At 46.1% G+C, this 19,339-nt stretch overlaps 1 protein-coding gene across 1 annotated transcript in view; it reads right to left on the minus strand.

Annotated features, from left to right (window-relative positions):
• Positions 1-987: 987 nt before the first annotated feature.
• The window catches only part of LOC144163716 (uncharacterized), a 28,599-nt gene continuing 10,247 nt past the window's right edge, over positions 988-19,339 (minus strand). The window contains exon 3 of the mRNA XM_077694467.1: positions 988-1,027. Coding sequence (XP_077550593.1) covers positions 988-1,027 — 40 coding nt within the window. The remainder of the gene's footprint in view (positions 1,028-19,339) is intronic.

Here is a 19,339-nt window from a genome sequence, read left to right on the forward strand (position 1 = left end):
GGCCTGGGCGTCCGTAACGGTAGCAGCCTTGTGCAAGCGACTGATGCCCACACGCACGTGACCGGTTTTCTTGCTGTTTTTGCTAGTGCCACGCGCAAGCCTGTACGACGCCGGAGGCTCACCGTGAGGCGCGTACTCACCTACGCGGTAAATGGTGGGAGTAACTAGAGTCAAATCTCAGTACAACGAACACCACATTAACGAAATTTATATATTAACGAACATTTAAGAAATCCCACGCCGACTACTCATAGTTTTAATGTAAAATAATTTCACTACTACGCACTGCAGAATAGCGAACTTTTCAAAATAACGATCGTTTTATTTCGTTCTGTACCATTTTAACAACGCCTCTGTACTAAGAACTCATATTTTCAGGGCCGGAGATTCTTAGATATCCGTTAAACAATCGCGGCAACCGGAGCCGTAAGCTAGCAGACGACAGGGCAAAGCGCAGCGCAGAATAGGACGTCTTGCAACTCTGCGCAAAATGTGCGAGCCGATGCGAGAGAGAAAAAAAGAAGGCGAGTAGAAAAAAATGGAGCAGGGGCTGACTCGGGGAGATGGCCAGGGGGCGCCGACTAGTACGAACGAGCAAACATCGGCTCGTCCTTTTTTGAACGATTTCGGTCTGAAAATTGTGCTGCCAGTTTCTGATTTCTGTGATATCTCATGCGGAAGCTCACGAGGATCACTCCGATACCAAATATTCGTCGCTGAGTGGTTCCTTAGTGGATTTTTCAAGACGTTTCTACCATACCATGCCACTGGGCTGCCAGGCCTAACCGGCTAGGCCTACTTCTATGTCGAAGGCGCGGCGGGGGAGCGTCTCCCCGAGGTAGTGTGTCGATTATTCTCAAGATGCCCATGAAAGTGACCACGGAGGGGCAGGATATCACCCCCGAAGAGTGCCTAGAGTCCGGGTTGGAATACGGCGTTTGAAAGCGCAAGATGCAAGGGTCGCCCGCGCTGGGCGGGAAGACAAGTTCAGCACAATGTGGTGACGGCCCTGGCGGGGTCCGCACTCCTGCGGAAGTCAAGAAGCGTATCGTCGCAGTGTCAACGCTCCCCCACCTGCGGAGGGAGCACTACAGGATCATCGTTAGGCCCAGGGGAGGTATGAACGTCAAGAACGTGAGTCAAATCAAGGTGGCCCAATCTCTCGCGTTAGAGGCGCAGCTCGATCCTGCCGAGATCGCCGACGATATCGTCTGTTCCAACGTCATGCAAAACATTTTTGTCCTGAGTACGCCGACGCAGAAGAACGGAGGGCATACTCAAGATTCACGGTGAAAAGCAGCGCAAGGACCACAGGGACAAAAAGGAAGAGTGGACGACGCACAGCGCTCACTCTTCCTCCACTCTTCCTTTTTGTCCCTGTCTTCCTTGCGCTGCTTTTCACCATGAATTTTCATCTGCACCAACTAGCCCAACTTGCCATCTTACTGCATACTCAAGAGTGGAGTCAATCACGGTTGGAGTGGCAAACTACGAGGTCAGCTCCTACTTGGCAGCGCCGGACAACACGTACAAGGGGGTCGTCAGGGGCGTCGACCTCGACTTCGACGCAGGAAAGTTAAAAGACATGATTGTGCAGCCTAAGAATCCCAGGGCCCTGGCGATCAAGCGTATCAAAAACACCACTACGGTCGTCTTCCTTTTTGATATCTGGCTCTGGATGAGCCGCTCTGAATGAGCCCTTTACCGTCCCCGAGGCAAGGGAGGCCCTCGCGGCCCTCAACGGACGTTCTACTCCGGGTCCGGACAGAATTTCAAACAGATTTCTTTGCAACTTGGATGACGAGTCGATCACATTCGTTACGGAGAAGATAAATCGCGTCTGGGAACGGGGCGCGGTTCCAGAGTCGTCGTCGGTTATGCTGATCCCGAAGCCGGGGCGTGCTATAGACATGACTAATCTCAGACCGATCTCGCTCACATCGTGCATAGGCAAAATGGCGGAACATCTCATTAACAACCGCATCTCTAAGCACATCGAAGACTTCGGTCTCTTTCCATATAACATGATCGGCTTTCGACCGTCCCTTTCTACTCAGGACGCCATAAAGGTGATCAAGTATCAGATCATCGATAGGGACACGGGGGACGTTAGAGCCATCCTAGGCTTATTTCTAGAGAAAGCCTTCGATACGGTCTCGCACGCCCACATACTCGATTCTATCTTGGAGCTGGGCCTTGGCCAGAACTTTCACGCGTTTATCAGCTCGTTTCTTAGACATAGAAAGGCCACGCTAAAGATTGGGGACCTCAAGTCAGAGCCCATCGAGCTGGGCACGAGAGGGCCGCCGCAGGGTTCAGTGGTATCCCCGGTCCTTTTTAACACTGGCATGTGTAAATTGTCTCAGAGGCTCTCGGAGGTCAAGGTCATCAACCACACAGTCTACGCTGACGACATTACCGTATGGTGCGTCGGAGGCTGCGAGGGTAGGGTAGAGGAAGCACTTCAGGAAGCGCTTGATCGCACAGAGGCTTTCATCGCTGGGACGGGGCTTCACCTCTCCTCGAGCAAGTCGGAGCTCCTATTGTACAGACCTAGCAGGACAGGGGTTAAACCCAAGGGCTGGGTCCACTTGCGCTCCGCACGAGCGAGGGACACCCCATTCCGAAATTTGAGGTTATCCGGGTTATCGGTATGCTTATCTAGTCGAACGGTTGTAACAGGCAAACCATTGCCAAAATCACTGCTAAGACTGATAGCATGATACGGTTAATTACTCGAGTCTCGAACAGTCGAGGAGGTATCAAGGAAGACAATTTCTTGCGGCTCTTCTATGCATTCTTGATGAGCCACATCACGTACGTGGCGGCCATGCACTACTGGAAGAATCACGAAAAGGCTAAGCTCAAGTTACTAATTCGTAAATGCATCAAGTGCATGCTGGGTATCCCGATGAATACAAGCACAGAGAGGTTCATGCAGCTCGGTGTGCATAACACTTTAGAGGAAATCATCGAAGCGAAGCACACAGCTCAGACTGCCAGGTTGTCGTCTTCACCCGCTGGCAGGGAGATTCTGACTGTTCTGGGCTGTTCCATCGCTAGAGGAGGAGCGCAAGGCTGGCCTTACTAAGGAGCAGAGAGCCGCTATAACCATCTCCCCGTTTCCGCGCATCGTGCACCCGCCGCACAATGCAGGCAGGCGAAGGGCAGAGGCGAGGCCCTACTAAAACAAGTTCGCCACGACCCGCACTCCGCGTGCTTTGTGGACGCCGCGCAGTACGGCCTATCGGCAAACTTCTCGGCAGTTATGGTACATCACAGTGGCACCTTTCTCAATTCTGCATCTTTCAGGAACCCCACCCCGGCTAGAGCCGAGCAGGCCGCATTGGCTTATGCTTTACTTGACGACAACCGGCATCGAATTTACACCGATTCCCGCGCAGCCGTTAGGGCCTTTGCATCAGGTTCCGTTTCGGCCAAGGTAGCTCGCATTCTAGAAAATAAGGGCATTTCCTCCCACACTATCACCTGGTTTCCCGCTCACCTGGGGTCGCACTTGTCCTGTTTAACTAACCTCAATGAGGTCGCCCACACCCGCGCGCGCGACATAACCCACCGCGCCCGGTCGGACGGAGCGATTCCTCGGGGATTTGTTCGGAAGAGACACTTTATTCACGTTCAACGAGATTATTCAGCACTATAAGCTGAGCAGGCGGACGTTTCCTCTTCCGCACGAGAAACTCTCCAGGCCGCAGGCAGCCACGCTCAGGATGTTGCAGACCAGGACCCACGACGCGGCGGTGAGGCTCGGCCTCCGCGTCCCCACGTGGGAGCGGCCCGCAGCGCTGCCGCCCTGAACGGCGGCAGTGTTCCTCAGGACCTTCTATAAAGTTCATTGTCTGTCTGTCTGTCTGTCTATGGGTGGACTCCTCCGTCCAGAAAGCCGAGGCCGCGCTATTCGCACCCCACGGACATCAGCGGAGCTTACAACAGAGGACGTTCTCCAGAGCGTGATCGCTCAGGAAGAAGGAGGCAGCGAGGATGGCATGAACGACGATGCCTCTTGCCGCGGCAGCACTCGAAGACTGCGACGAGCACGTGACGACTGCGGATGTGCTGGGTAGCATACGAACACTCCGCATATTTCAGGGGAAAAACCGCCCGCCCACTGAGTCAGTCCCCAGGAATGTGGAAGAGTTGGAGTCCTTCGTGCTATGAAGCTTGTGCTGAACGCACCAAAAGAACATTGCCAACAACTTTAAATAAACGTGTATTGTTTCATGATCACTTGTGCATTTTTTGTGAAAAATGATTTCAAGGATGCACTGCTCTACGGGTAGGTCGTTTTAGGCATCGAAGTATTATTTGTGTTTTTGCGTTTTCCGATATTCGCTACAACGATCTTTCAGCATAACAAGCAATTTTGCGCAGTCCCCTGAAGTTCGTTATATCGAGATTTTAGTGTTTTACCCGGGGTTTTTTGACCATCACGGCCAGCAACAACTCCACTATTAAGAAGCGTGCATGGCTCTGCAAGTTGTCGCGAAGGCGCGAGACATTTTGTGGTAATTGCTCTTCGTTTCTCACTGTATGATTCGGTGTTGAGTGTATTAGGAAACTTTTTGGCGGATGCTGACCACTTTCTCAAAATGTGAATGCGAAAGCCAGTTTGGGCCTTCTGTTGAACTTTGCGGTTGTGTCCGTAAACACTTCACCACGCAGTCCGAAGTGCATTCCGCTCGCTACTTGTGTTACTTCCCAGCGAAAGCTTCGGGCCTTTCTTCCGACCCTCTTCCTGCACTGCTTTCCCTTTTCTTGGTGCAAGGTCACTGTCTCGCGCAACTTCCAATTTTCGGTACCACCAATTTCCGGAATCTTTAAAAGTGTGTGCTTCAAACACAGACTTTCGGCTTTCGATTTAAGAACACCGTCGGAGAGCCATGCGAATTAAGACGCGCGCTAGAAAACCCAAACTTTCAATTATCCCAGCACAACTAGGACGAGGGAATCGCGAATGAGTATTTTTCGTAACACATCAAAGAAACATCCAGATAAACAATGGCACAGCGTCAACTAGTGGTTCCAGGCTGTAGAAATGGTGCAGATGGTGCATAAACTAATTTCTTCCACCATGGGTATGCTGGCAGTGTGGGGAATCGATGAGCCGGGTACTCGCGATCTTCTGCTCTTCGCTACCGTTTGAAACGCCGCCTTCCTCGCAATAGGCGCGGAGATAAGAAGGACTAATTGCCGCCGACGCGGCGTTTTATAGATGCCTCGCTCAGCTACGAGCAGGATCGTCGGAACCGCTCTTTTCAACGAGGGAGTGAGCCGTGGCTCAGTAAAAGAGAGTGTCAGTTTTTTGCACAGCCATTTCCGGCATGGTGAGCGGGGTGTTGGGTGTGAGTGTCCTGCTATCTATTATGGTTGCAAAAATAAATTACGCATCCGCGCCAGCTGCAGTTATTTTAGAAATTTTTCAGCCTCTTCCCTCGCTCCTGTGAGGTGGGCAGAACGTTAGAGTCCGAGTAAGCCGATTTTTCTGAGTCACGGTTTTTGAAGAGATAGTGAGCCGTTTTGCGTCAGTTCTTTGGGAGAGCCGTTCCTTGGTGATGAGCGGCTCGCGGCGGTTCTCGACTTCAAGCGATTATTTAGGAGAGCTTCTTCTTGGCGAGAAGCGGCGCTCCTAAATTACCGCCGCTCAACCGATCCTCGGTCGCTCAGAGAACCGTGCTTGAACCAGGTGGCTCTGGACGAATTGTGTCGGCACGTTCCGGTAGTGCCAGCAGCGGCGAATAGGCTGACTCAGCCCGTTCTTGTGTACATGGTTCTGCGACATTTATCAACGGCACGGAAAAGCAGAGCCATTGTGATTTGAATCAATAGAGTAAAGTGTTGTGTAAATAATAATCTACATTTCCGGTAGTGAAAATAGATTTTTGTATCGTGGTTTCCAAAATCATTTTTTCACTTGTTACAGCTCACTAATAAAAAGTGTGTTTGGGAGCTAAAAAATTTGACCGAATATTTGCGTATGTTGGCCTATATTTTGACCGAGAATGATCTTGATATACCACAAAGACATAAAAAAGTTTTATAAGGATGAAGCCCATTTTTGCCTGAAAAAATATTCCGGCGGCGGCCACAAAAAGAAGGTCTCTATAACAAGGAAATATTCCGGTTTTAGGTAATAATTTAGACCATGCCTAATATAGCTTATAGACTTTAATGACAAGCTGAGCCGTTCAAACGCGATTGGTTCACTTCAGTGGACTGAGCCATTCTAACCAGCTCCATGAAGTGAGCCGTTTTACCTATCTTTAGGTGTTAGCCGCGCATCCCCCAGTAGAGTTGAGCCCGCCTGAGAGGCTACCTTGATGCTGCTGGAAACCTGGCCCGACTACATTTGAGCCCTGTCGGGAGGCTAGCGCGTTCCCTACGCTGTCATCGGACGCGGAGTGCTTTCCCACTGCCCGCTGTTGCCAGGAGGAACTGCGTGCGTGTTTATCTTGGTATTATTTGGGCTCATACGCCACCAGTTCTACATCAAGCTTAACGGATCCGCTGTAAATAGGTTTAATTGAAATGGGCACATTTCCAAATCAGGCGAATGTAATATACAATCTACATTAACTAAAATGCCGACTCCTTGTGCTTTACTTTTGTAATGAAGCGTATCGTATTTTTCGTGTCGTATGTGAAGCCGAAGGCCTTCCAACCGCCGAGAAGTTGTAAAACCATTGTGCTGTCTTCCAGACTAGTAGCCTGCAGCCACCAAGCCAAGTCGTCCGACATTGAAAATACACTGTGCACCTGAAGCGTATGCGTTCCACACAGCACCACTGAGTCGTCTTATATATATACATATATATATATATATATATATATATATATATATATATATATATATATATATATATATATATATATATATATATATATATATATATATATATATATAAATCTAGAGAAAGATAAACTCACAAAGCGCGAAGAAATAGTATAAGTAAAGAGTCGGATACACAGCAAGAACAATAACAAACAATGTTTACTTACGTAGCGGCAACGGGACTTGCCTTCATCAGAGTAAAGTTACATGATTTTGCTGTCGCAAACATTTTGAACACATTTCTTATATAGGTTTGCATAAAACTGTGAGAAAGAGCGGAAAATGTTTCGGAAATGGGGATTGTGTATACAGTGAGGCTACGCCTGTGTTACAACATCAACAAACAAACAAGAAAAATAAAAAAGGGGGGGGGGGAGCGAGAGAGAGAAAAAGGGGTCGTGTTAACAATGCAGCGTTCAAGGTTTCACCATGACGGGTCAACGTATGCCGCGCGGGCTGCAAGTTCAGACAATGAGGGAAACTGGACAACCGCGGTTTGAAAAGAAAGGGAAGAGTATACAATAAGGTATTCAGTGACTGCTGAGACTGGTTCGGGGGGAAGCGAAGATGGGTGTGCCCCCCCGCGGGTCAAGAGAATAGATAGGGAGCACAAAAGAGCATTTCACAGAAGCTAGCAATTGAACAGGAAATAAGCAGGGTCACAAAAGGTTAAACATGAATAGATCACAAAGAGGTAAACATTCTTAAGTGGTGGTGGGAACGAGGCCTCCCTCCCCAGGACAATTGGCATTGTTGAGCCGCATTAGGCTAATAAAGCTGCTGTATTTAGGAGAATTTCTGCGAATTCTGATGGCAAACTCGAGGGTAGGAATAATGAACATAGTTATAAAAATTATGAAGCCGCTAATTTTAATCGAGGGATAAGCACGTTAGTTTTCCGTAACTTTCATTAATTCCAAGCGTGGCTGACCCAAACTTATAAATGAGATAAGATTCCCGAACCTCGCTGTCGTGGTGTGTTTTGAAGGCGGATTCTAAAATCGTTGCTTTAAGATGTTCAAATGCATGCCCGGGACTGTTCACATGTCTTGACAGGGGCAAATAAGGGCAGCTTTTTGCATGAGAGCGGTGATTATTGAACCGTATTCGGAAGGGCGTTTCAGTTTGGCCGATATATTGTTGCCTACAAACAGTGCACTCTAGAAGATATACGACATTAGCGGAGTCACAGTTAGTTACCTTTTATATTTATGTAGTAGTCTGAAGCCGTGCTGGTGGCGCGCTGTGTAGTGGTCATGTGTGGGCATACTTTACACCGGGGTTTATTGCAGGGCATGCAGCCAGTAGTTGCCGGTCGGTTGATACGAGAGTTAGTAAGAAAGTCAGCTAAATTCTTATTACGCCGGTAGACAACGCGTGGTGGTTCGGGGAATATGCTTTTTAAGCGGTCACTTTGCATTAGGATATTGTGATGTTTTTTTAGCACGGTTGAACTAACTTAGTTTTAACCCACTCATCCTCCGCTCCAAGAGTGTCAACCGTGCTAAAAAAAACATCACAATATCCTAATGCAAAGTGACCGCTTAAAAAGCATATTCCCCGAATTTTTCTTGTTTGTTTGTTGATGTTGTAACACAGGCGTAGCCTCACTGTATACACACTCCCCATTTCCGAAACATTTTCCGCTCTTTCTCACAGTTTTATGCAAACCTATATAAGAAATGTGTTCAAAATGTTTGCGACAGCAAAATCATTTCACTTTACTCTGATGAAGGCAAGTCCCGTTGCCGCTACGTAAGTAAACATTGTTTGTTATTGTTCTTGCTGTGTATCCGACTCTTTACCTATACTATATATATATATATATATATATATATATATATATAGCGTATGAACAAAGTACTATGGAGCCGGTAAAAATGTGCCGTGAAAAAAAAAAGACTAAAGGGTAACGAACGAACATTCGTTACCCTTTCGCCTTCTATTTTACTATATATAAACATATATATACATATATATATAAATATATATATATATATTTTTTTAATTATTTATACATACACACTACCGGTAGTACCCGGCGATGCCCTGGTGGGCCATTGTATTGTACAAATGACACTAATGGGTATATTACGTGTTAAGTTATTCAGGACGATAGTCTCTCTTGGGCTACTTAAACGCGGAAGTTTTGGTCTGTCTGTCTGCCTGTGTGTCGCTCTGTCTGTGACTCGATTCAGCCAGCTGGCGAAAGTGAAACGGAAGCAGCACGACAGTTTTATCTGCCCACAGGAAATTTAAACGTCCTAGTCCAGTGTCAATGTTCATACTTGTCGACATTGTTGAACATGAACAATACTCTACCTAAATATGAGGCAAATAATCAATACATAAGGAATATTTGAAGTGATCCTTTATGAAAACTTTATGAATGCTTGATGTTTGTTATAGCAAAGTGTTCGTCCACTGCAGAAAACTAAAAACAAAATTCACTCCATCGCCTGCTTTGTCCGGCGTTACTATAGCTCCTGGCGGCGTTTCAAGAAATGAAACAGCAACAGCAACGAAAGGTTCCACTAGATAGCTTCCACGTTCCGCTAGGACCGTACGTGGAGAAGGACAACGTGGTTCTATAAACGTTGAAGTGTGGCGCCTGGATCCAAGCGCGTCTCCACCATACGGCAGCGCTGGCATCTAGGCACCCGGCCTGGTGGAGTGGAACACGGTAACTTTAAATTGACGTGAGCAAACTTCTAACGTCTTTACCTTGGGAGGAGCGCGATGAGAGAGGGAAACCATGCTTCACGAAGTGATTATTTCCTTTCAGAACAAAAACAAGCCAGGTTTAAATACGGCAGAAAACGACTTGCCACGGTACGGTGGCGCTGCTAGGTTCATTAACGTAAGCAATCGCGCGAACGCCGCCTTAATTGCCCGGCCGTGCGCAATCGGCTGCAGTCGAGTACCTCAATGCCAGAGCCACCGTACAGGGTCGACCCAACCTTTGAACGGTCCCGTGCCGCCGCAGTTGGGTCAACGTGCTTAGGGCGTTGTTCTTTTCGTTTCCTTGGAGCCCCAGCAATGCCACACAGACAATAGGATTCAAACTTCACCAGTAAACCGCGTTGCGGCGACAATTCTACCGCGAATTTGATACAATGACTTGCTTCGGCGCCGAGCGAGTGACCAAAATGGCGCCGCCCGCGTACACGTGCTCCACCCTGTACGGGGGACGTGTGAATCAAGATACCTTAGGCTGAAGAGCGGGCGGTTCTTGTGATGTCACTGCAGACCACGGAAACACAGTATTTAGCGGGAACTTAAAATTTTAACTTAAAGTGATTAATCTTACTGTGAACAAAGCATCGTTTGTAACCGGAAAAGTGCGGGGGCACTATAAAACACGAAATCTTTCGAATAAAACAAACTTGTGTTTCGTCTTCATGGCTCCTTTAAGGGATTGAAGCCAGATGCGCGCAATCCCGGCCGACCGCGCTAGGTATTTTTATGGATGCGAAAAGCAAAATCGCCCGTGTGTACGAGATTTCTATTGTTGGGTGTTGTTTTGCATCTTGCATATATATACATTGCGTTTTCAATAAATAACCTCTTCTTATTATCGCTTGCCCTGTGTCTCTAATCTTCCGCCCCGTGTCTTGTCTCACGCTATTTACCATCAGTATGTGACAACCAACTAGCCATCTCAGCAACCGCAGTGAGTAGCATTTTCACGTTCCACTTTTTTTTTGCAGTTTACAAAAGTCAGATCTGTGATACCTTCGTGTGATTTACGGAGAGTGGAAGTTCTTTCCGTTGCGTGCGTCAAATGTACGATGCCTCCACCCTGGTACTTGAACCCTTGACTATGTTACGCATGAAAGTAAAAACTTTGGCTCAGAAATGTGTTACAATTCCATCTCATTTAACAAAATATTTTATCACCATTTTTCGTGTCTCCACCGAGTTTTAACCATTTGGCATTCTGTAGTAATGTGCATTTGCCGGGGGCCCGCTGCGGTAAGATTTCGGCACTTGTAATCGAGAACCCTACGCACACCTTCGTGAATGACACTCACTGACCACCTGAGATCCACACCACACTTTCAGTTGACATCTCGCCCACTGTTCGCACAATTTCATCGTCGCTGCCTCCGACAGACCCCACGAGCAAGTGCTGCCTCAGCGCCCTGCTGCTGCGCCCAAATATCGCATTAGGGGGTATTGTAATCGAAAGCTATATTTTATTCTTTCACTTCACACTCGATAAATTATGGTCACCTTTATGTAAAGTTGGCTTTCCTGCAGGGCGTATTGGCCTACATCACATCACTGAGGACACTGCAGGTTCGCCTAATTAGAATACCAAACAATACCGAGTACACTAGCGCGTATACCGCGTGAAAAGCGCCCTGCATTGTCCAACACCACTTCAGAGAGCACACTGCCGCACTATCGTGGCTGCGATTCCCCGTGTGCTGATCCAGTCACCAGTTCCACGGCAGCAGCGCCTAAAAGTGGGAAGCGCAGATCTTGCTCGCGCTACCGAAAACCAATTCGTAAAACCGGTTCCCGCCGTTTCCAGCGCGTGCTAACGCGGTACACTGTCTTTGGGAGAGATGTGCCAGCTTGCGCTGAAAATGATCAGGGCCGAACCATCATAGAGAACATTTAGCGGTAAGTTCCAAAATATATGTCAGGAGCGACAGCCGGGTATCCTACGAAGGAATAGGGGAACCAGTTCTCATGTTTCTCCAGCTTGCACCTGAAGGGGAATTCCGCCTTTCTTGTTTTGTTATCTCTAAGAAAATTGCAGAATTCGCTGGTGGACACGTTTCAAGTCCAGCAGCAGCGAAAGATTCGAGAAGTTGGCGGGCAAGTACGATGTGAAATTCGGTCAAACTGAATAGGTTTTAAAAAAATCCTCACCGTTTTTATCGTAGATGGAGCGAGGGGGTAGTAGTAGAGAGTGAGCGACGGGTGTAAAAGAGAAGATAGATATTTGCACCGAAGTGAGCAGTTATGCGACGCGCGTCCTAATCTCGGAGGAAGAACTGTCCGAATTGAAGGAGCATTATTGCTCCGTTTGAAGAAATAGGCCGGGAAGCTCCGGTAGCTTTAAAATCCTCCATAGCGACAGCTTCGCTGCCTCTCATATTCAGACGGTGAAAGCATTCTAGATTTTTTTGAACAGTTTGTTGAAGCAGATATAGTGAAAATGCCTTGCAACGTTTTTGTAACATTTCCAAGGACTCCTTATAAGGCTTCGGTGCTGTCAATCGCATAACAAAAAATTTGCAAAACAAAACCTTGCTAACAATATTTTTGTACAACTTTGAAAAAATATATTTTACTTATATACAACCAAAATATTAATTGTTGTTTATTGTATGTAATGTTTTGCATTTTTATACATCCTTTATTAACCTGTTGCCACATTTTGTTTAGTGGGATTATTTTAGAAACTAGTGCCAATATCCTTACTCCTTTCCTAATTTTTGAATTTTTTGCCTATATTAAAAAATTTTAGTCAGTTGTTTACTAGTAGCACTAGGTGGTGTACCCCGTCGGCTTGCATCTACTGTGTTTGGCGTATTCGTTTTTGGTGTGTAACTGAGAGCATATAGATTCTATGCACTCTAGTTTGAGAGTGTCGCTGTGGGTTTTTACATCCCACGAAACGTATCGTGCGGGCGTTGTATATATCGCGATAACATTCGGTTGTGAGCGTATCATTCAAATTTTCTCCGGATGTTTAGCACGTTCTCAGAATGTGAATTGTTAAGCCAGTTTGCGTCTTCTGTTGAACCTGGGAACCGCGCCCACAAAAACTTTACCTGCACCCACCTAGGGCGTTCCGCCACTTACGCTATTTCCCGCCGCAAACTGCAGCGCCTTTTTCCGAGCCCTCCCTCTACCCGCTTCCCGCACTGGTTTTTTCCTCCTTGGTTGCTATCCCCGCCTCGCGTAACTGCAACTTTTCTGGAATACCTTTCTTCGGAATCTTACAGAGTGTGTGCTCCAAACAGAGGATTTAGCATTTTCATTTAAGAGCACAAAAGAAATAGTGGAGCCGTGAGGAAAAAGAGGCGCGGTAAGAAAACCAATATTTTAATTGTGAGAGCACAACAACCAACAGCGAATTTCGAATGGTATTGGTAACGCATCAATGAAACGTCGAGATAAAAAAATGTCCGCGTACCGGCTGCTATCGTTTGAGACGTCAGCGAAAGACGATAGTCGACTGCGCCCCTGCCAAGTAAATATCTCCCTTCTCTTCCCCTCTCTCTTCTCATGCTGTTCCTCTCGCATCTCGTCCAACCCAAGATAATAAACCAGAGATTTGCTCATGTCCATTTAAATTTTCCGCTCTCCACTGCTCCCGGCAGGCTGCCTCGAGGCGAGTGCTGCCTTAAGGTGGAGACACGAGTCAATCCAGGCGCCCTAGTCAGGCGTTTAAAGGAGCCTGCTGCTTTTCTCAGCGGGTATTCCAAGCTGAACGTCTATCCTATGTAGTGGAACCTCTCGTTACTGTTGCTGCTTGGTTTCTTCAAATTCCGTCAGACACTATAGTGGCGCAGGCGGCAGCAGGCGAGAGTTTGAATGTTTTTTCTACATTTGATGTGGTACTTTATTTGCTCTTACAAAAACCAAGTACTCGCGGATTTTATAATAGAGGAACACTGCAAATTACCACTTATCGATTGGTTTCCCTCATATATCCGTAATGCCTTGTTCTAACTCGATAATTTTGACAATTATGGACACTTCCACATGAAGTAGACGTTAAGATTTTGATGTGGATTTATAAACCCATTGCACAGCTTCTGTTTCACTTTGACCGTCTGGCTGGATCGAGGTACAGAATGGAGGGTAGTGTGTCTCGTCATTCCAGCGGAAGTGCCTCCATGGCCCGTCGTCACCGTTCTACTCGTCCAACCAGTGGGATGCGTCCCCTTGTCACCCACACTGCAATACGGGAGCCCTCGGGCACATCGGTCGACGCCGTAATCGATGCGGCCGACGCAATTGTCCCGCGAACGGAGCTGTACAGCGGGCAACACATGGGTGGGCTGGGTACCAACGGTCTACGGAAAGGAATTAACACTGTCATTACAGCGTGTTCTTGGGTAGTTGGGGCATCTTTTCAAGGGTGAAAAAACTGCGAGTAAAGAACATGACAACAAGGAAGAGACAGGACTGCACCCGTCCTATCCCTTTGTTTTTGTGTTGTTATTTAAACGCAGTTTTCACGCTTGAAGACATTGTCATTCTTGCACCAGCCAACAAGCAGTATGCCAGCATCACGTCTTTTTAGGCCAGTTTTTGTCATGCAGGATGCACTTGATAAAGCCCTAGAACCTTACTGGAAAGGCATGCAAAATAGGTCGGGCCGTTTCAGAGACATGCCGTCTTTAAGGATACGACAGCGATATGTGAAAATAGAAATGCCGAAGAATAACCCGGTACCGAGCGTCTTGGGCATCAGCGGCCGAAGGATTACATTCCACTACCGATTTTTTGCGAAAAGTGTGTCGGCTCTGTGGCACGGAAGGATATTTCAAGGCTCAGTGCACCACTCAGCGGTGTGATAGGTGAATAGTTTTGGGGCGTGCGACGAAAGGCTCTGTGCGAAATCACAGTATTTACAATATGGGGAAATGTAGCAGAAGTTTTAGAGTAGAACTTTCTGTACGAAGAAGAAGTAGCTCTAGCTGTCCAGTGCCCGTAGTAAGTAATTTAGTTTGGCTTGGCATATACAAAGCACGTTAGCCGAGGTAATGCCTCCGAGAATTTTCGTAATGCTGTAGTGTGCGAATTAGCATTCTTCAAAGGTAATTGGCTAGGGTAAGGTCGGAAGAACTACACATTGCTCCAGCACGCGATGGTGGGACGTTCGTTTGAGGCCCGGTTCGTGTTATAGCTTCATTCGTTTATTGAACGAGGATTAGTAGATGCGTAACCAGGTACTTAGTTGATTTCATTTCTTGTCAATCATGATGCTCTCCGGAACAAAACTTCTAATTCAGATATATTTGTATGAGCGTTCAAAGGTTATGTAATCTATTTCGTGTAGTATGAATAATTACGATGAGATTCTTCTGCACTCATTAAGACAGCAAGGCAATCCTAGAAGGAGCTCGTGTCCGTTGTTGAAAATTTTGTTGGGATGATTTCCATACCCTGAGATATACAAAGCTTTGCTGCAGACACATTGTAATAATGATCAGTAAAGCTCGAAACACAGTCAACGCAACAATGTGGTTAATCTGCTCGCGCAATTGGCTGTGCTTAAAACTCTCTTGAGTGTCCCATTATTCATGCACACAGCCGACACTGATAATCTTTCTGATTATAGAAGTCAACACGTCAGCTGAAAATGGTCTATATTCCTAATGTGCTAGAACGGGTAATGGTATTAATACCTCAAAGGAAAGTCTGGAGGGGTTGTCTCATGGTCCCATTCAACAACAACTGCGGTCTGCTTACCGTTGTCAGATGATGGAGGGGTTGGCATGGAGTGCTGGTTATGAGATAGAAAAATCCATACTTTATACTCCCAACTTATATACTCCAAGGACGGACGATTCTGAAGCACAATATTACGGTATGATATATTCGGCGCCGTAACTCCTGTTTCTCTGATGACAGTACTCACGTTCGCGCTAATGTTTGTACTTTTTGAAATCCGTTTGGTGTCAACCTTCTTAAAAAACGCATATGACGAACTCGGAGACAGTCAGAAATCAGTAATGATTTATTACATCCTGAATTAGAGGGTTTAGGGATGTAGAAAATATATTGATTAGGAAAAGGTGAGTCTCAGGGGGAGTTCGTGGTCCACAGCTCCAGTAGCGCTGGTACACACACCTAGCTTCACCTTCACGGAATCGAGTTTAGAACACTTCGACAGACGGCACACATACACGCAAATAAAGAGGGGACACCCGCTGGCGAGAGAATCAACGACTGTTTATGGTCTGTGTCACTTGAATTCTGGAGGTATTGTACAGGTCACAGGAATAAAAATTTCAACACATTTAGCGTCGCTTTCCGCTTTAATTGCCCTTGCCGCCACTGGAGAACAAACCTTTCAGGGCAAACGGCTTCAACACCTCCGCACCCACAGCTGTGTGTTGGGTTACCGGCTATGGGAGCAAGGATAAGCAACAAAAGTCAATCCGACCCCCATTCGGTGATACTAAATTTGTTCGACAAAATATCTCCCGCCACTGACATAGGATTTGAAACAGAACACGCTACCAAGGCGCATTTCTCCGCTTGAGACCCCGACGTTTCTTTTTCCTTTTCTTGGCGCCGCTCACTCTCGGTTTCTTTGGCCATTCGCACTCCCATCTTCGGAAGATTTTCTATTCGCCCGAAGTTCCGGGAAATGGCTAATCGATTGGCAACTTCTCTTTAAGAGCCCTCTGCTCTCTTCGCCGAGCCTAGCGACTACTTCCGCATCTCAATTACCCAATAACCACTGCAAATATTTGAGGATTCCAAGGAGTTGGTTTTTTTGAAATCTGGTAACAGGGAGGAAAGGCAGAAGATCCAGAAAGGGAAGCAGGCCAGATGTTTAGGCTATATATTGGGGCTAGAACATACACTGTCGTCTTTCGCTTTCATCCAAGTAATGTACATCCGAATGGCATGCGGTCATGTCAGAAAAGGGCGGTCCACAAGCAAACAAAAGGTTCAAGTTTATCTTGACCTACACATGGGGCAGAACAACAGAAAAAGTTAAAAGTATAAAATTATTTGTCTCAATTGAATACAAACGCAACGTTTATTTATAATTATTATATTTATTCATTGGATTTTTATTTATTTATATTTTTATTTTTATATATTTATTTATTATTTATTTATTTATTTAGTTATATATTTGTTTATTTATTACACGGTACAAGCCACCTCTTGGTGGCCAAGACAGGAGCGATACAAACTTGAAAACTTGCAGCCACGTAACACAGTAGTTCACGGTTCAGAAATAAAACCACCACATATACAGGCTTTGTTCCCAACACCAGGTGGAAAAGCATGGTAAGAGGAATCGAAACCTCACATGTGACCACACAACTTTTAGTACAAACCGGCTGTGGCAGCCGATAATAATGCGTCAGGCGCTAAAATGCTGGTGACGTCATGGGGTATTTCATACCAATCACAAATCGTCCGGGGAAAGAAAAACATATCACTGAGAATTTGTTTTTGTAAGCGGCATTACAATGGGTTTACCATGCATATTCCAAATTTTCCGCGATGTTTGTACTGCATGTAAGTCTGAAAGGCGAGTTCTGAGTTTCCATTGACTATGTTATACAGGAATTTTATGCGATGTAGCTTGCTACGGGACTCTAATTTGGGAAAACCGTATCTATTACGGAGTTCAGTGAATAAAACGTGTCTAGTGTACGCGTGGTAAATAAACCCAAGGGCTTTATTTGAGATTCGTTCAAGCAAGTGTTTTTCGGTTTGTGTGTGAGGATCCCACACAACGTCAGCATATTTCAGCAATGGGAGTACCAATGATTTGTAAGAGACTAGTTTTGTTTAGCTGGTACAGTGACTTATGCGATGTCTTAAGAACCACAATCGCCGAGGTGCTGCTGATGTTACACCTTCGATATGCGTTTTCCAGCCAAATTAGAAGGGATTGTCAGCCCGAGGTATTTATACTGGTTAACGGTTGTTATAGCAGTGTGGTTCATGATGTACGTGAATTGGAAGGGTTGTTTTACATGTTATTGTCATCTTGACGCACTTTGCTATGTTCTAGGAGTTACACCAGGCTTTAAGAACCAATAAGTATTCATTTAGGGTGGCCTGATCTATTCTCATTCATTCTTGATTGAATTTGCAGGTACACAACGCAGTCATCCGCGACAAAACGACGCCGCACGGTACATCCGAAAGACATGTTGTTTAGATAAATGTAAAATAAAAGTGGTCCTATGACGGAGCCCTGCGGTGCCCTGGAGTGCACGACAGCAGAAGTAGGGTTTCTATCGGCTATCGAGCGTGCTGCTTTCGGTGGGATAGATCAGTATCAAGAAATCGAAGAATTCATTCATTGGTTAGGATTCGGCGAAGTTTAAACATCAAGTGACAACGAGAAACGCGGTCGAGAGCTTTTTCGAAGTCAAAAATATTCCATCAATTTGTCCACCTTTTTCAAGTGCTTTCAGAAAGCCATCAGTAGTGTGAATTAACTGTGCTGTGGTTGAAAAGCCTCGCAGGAAACCGTTTTCATTTGGTGAAAAAAAGTGGTTACTCTCCAAAAAGAACTTAACTGTTTTAAAAAGAACTGTTTCATAACTTTGCCGGCTGTACATAGCAATGAAATGGGGCGGCACTTCCTCACTTCACATTTATCACCCGATTTATGAGTGGGTATCAATTTCCCCTTCTTCCAATCTACTGGGACATCGCCTTGCAACAGGCTTTGCCTAAATATTTAGCCTACGTTTTTGGAACCCCATTCGGCATACCGATAAAAAAAAGGGTTATGTATTTCATCCGGCCCTGTCGATTTTTTTTGTGCTAGGATGAAGGAGAGCTGAGATGATGCCTTCCTCTGTTATGATGAAGCCTGGTAGTCCGAGATTGTTTGCATGGAAATCAGGAGGGGTGTCACCCGTTCGCACAAGGACAGAAGACAAGTTGACTTTAAATGCCGTCGCTATGCAGCTGGCGTCCGGCACGTCCGCATCCTTGACTTTAATTATAGTAACTTTGTCTTTTTTGTCGGAGAGGTGCATCCACAATTTTCTTTTGTTAGTAGTGAGAAAGTTAGGCATTTTTACGTTCAAGAAATGTAATTTGGAGCTTTTAATCTTTTTGCGCAGTTCGGTTCGGAGGCTCGTCAGAACAGTGCCACGTGATCGTGTTTTTGAGAGTGACAGGCGTTTTATCTTGCGTTTTACGTGCAGTACTTCGCGTGTAATCCAAAGACTTCGACCGTGTATTTTTTCCCTTTCTTGGGAACGATCAAACTGGTACATTTATGGATGGTTGTTTTAAAGTGCGACCATAGTTGGTTAACGTCACAGCGATTTTGAAGATGTTCATTGAAAATGTTCTGATATTCCTCCCCGAGAAAGTCCAAAATGCCTTCGTCCGAAGCAGCATTCAAATCAAGGAATCTACGTACTTGGGTAGTCGCGAGTTACAAAGATAGCTAAGTTTTGTTTTTCACTTCCGTTTCTATTTCACGGAGATGTGTCTACCCCAACAAGAACTTTTCATCTGCTGCTCTGTAAATTATGTTCCGGAGGAAGCTTCTGGGAATCTCTTTCCCGGTTTATGACGCTCCCCAGTGGGGCCATAATTACACCCGACTGAGCGTTGTGATATTGGGACACAAAGAAAGGTGTGGTCACCGAACTATAACACTTCAAAAATTTTTCCTCGGCATTACAAACAGCCACGGGAATCTGTGGTTCACATGCTAAGTTGTAGCATCAAAATAGTTCTAGCGCACCAAAATATATTTGCTTTTCATGCCTTTTCTAGGTCCGATCTGGG

This window comes from Haemaphysalis longicornis, unplaced genomic scaffold, assembly GCF_048455015.1.
Source record: "Haemaphysalis longicornis isolate Haplotype H1 unplaced genomic scaffold, Haemaphysalis longicornis Haplotype H1 scaffold_13, whole genome shotgun sequence".
NCBI classification, from domain to species: domain Eukaryota; kingdom Metazoa; phylum Arthropoda; class Arachnida; order Ixodida; family Ixodidae; genus Haemaphysalis; species Haemaphysalis longicornis.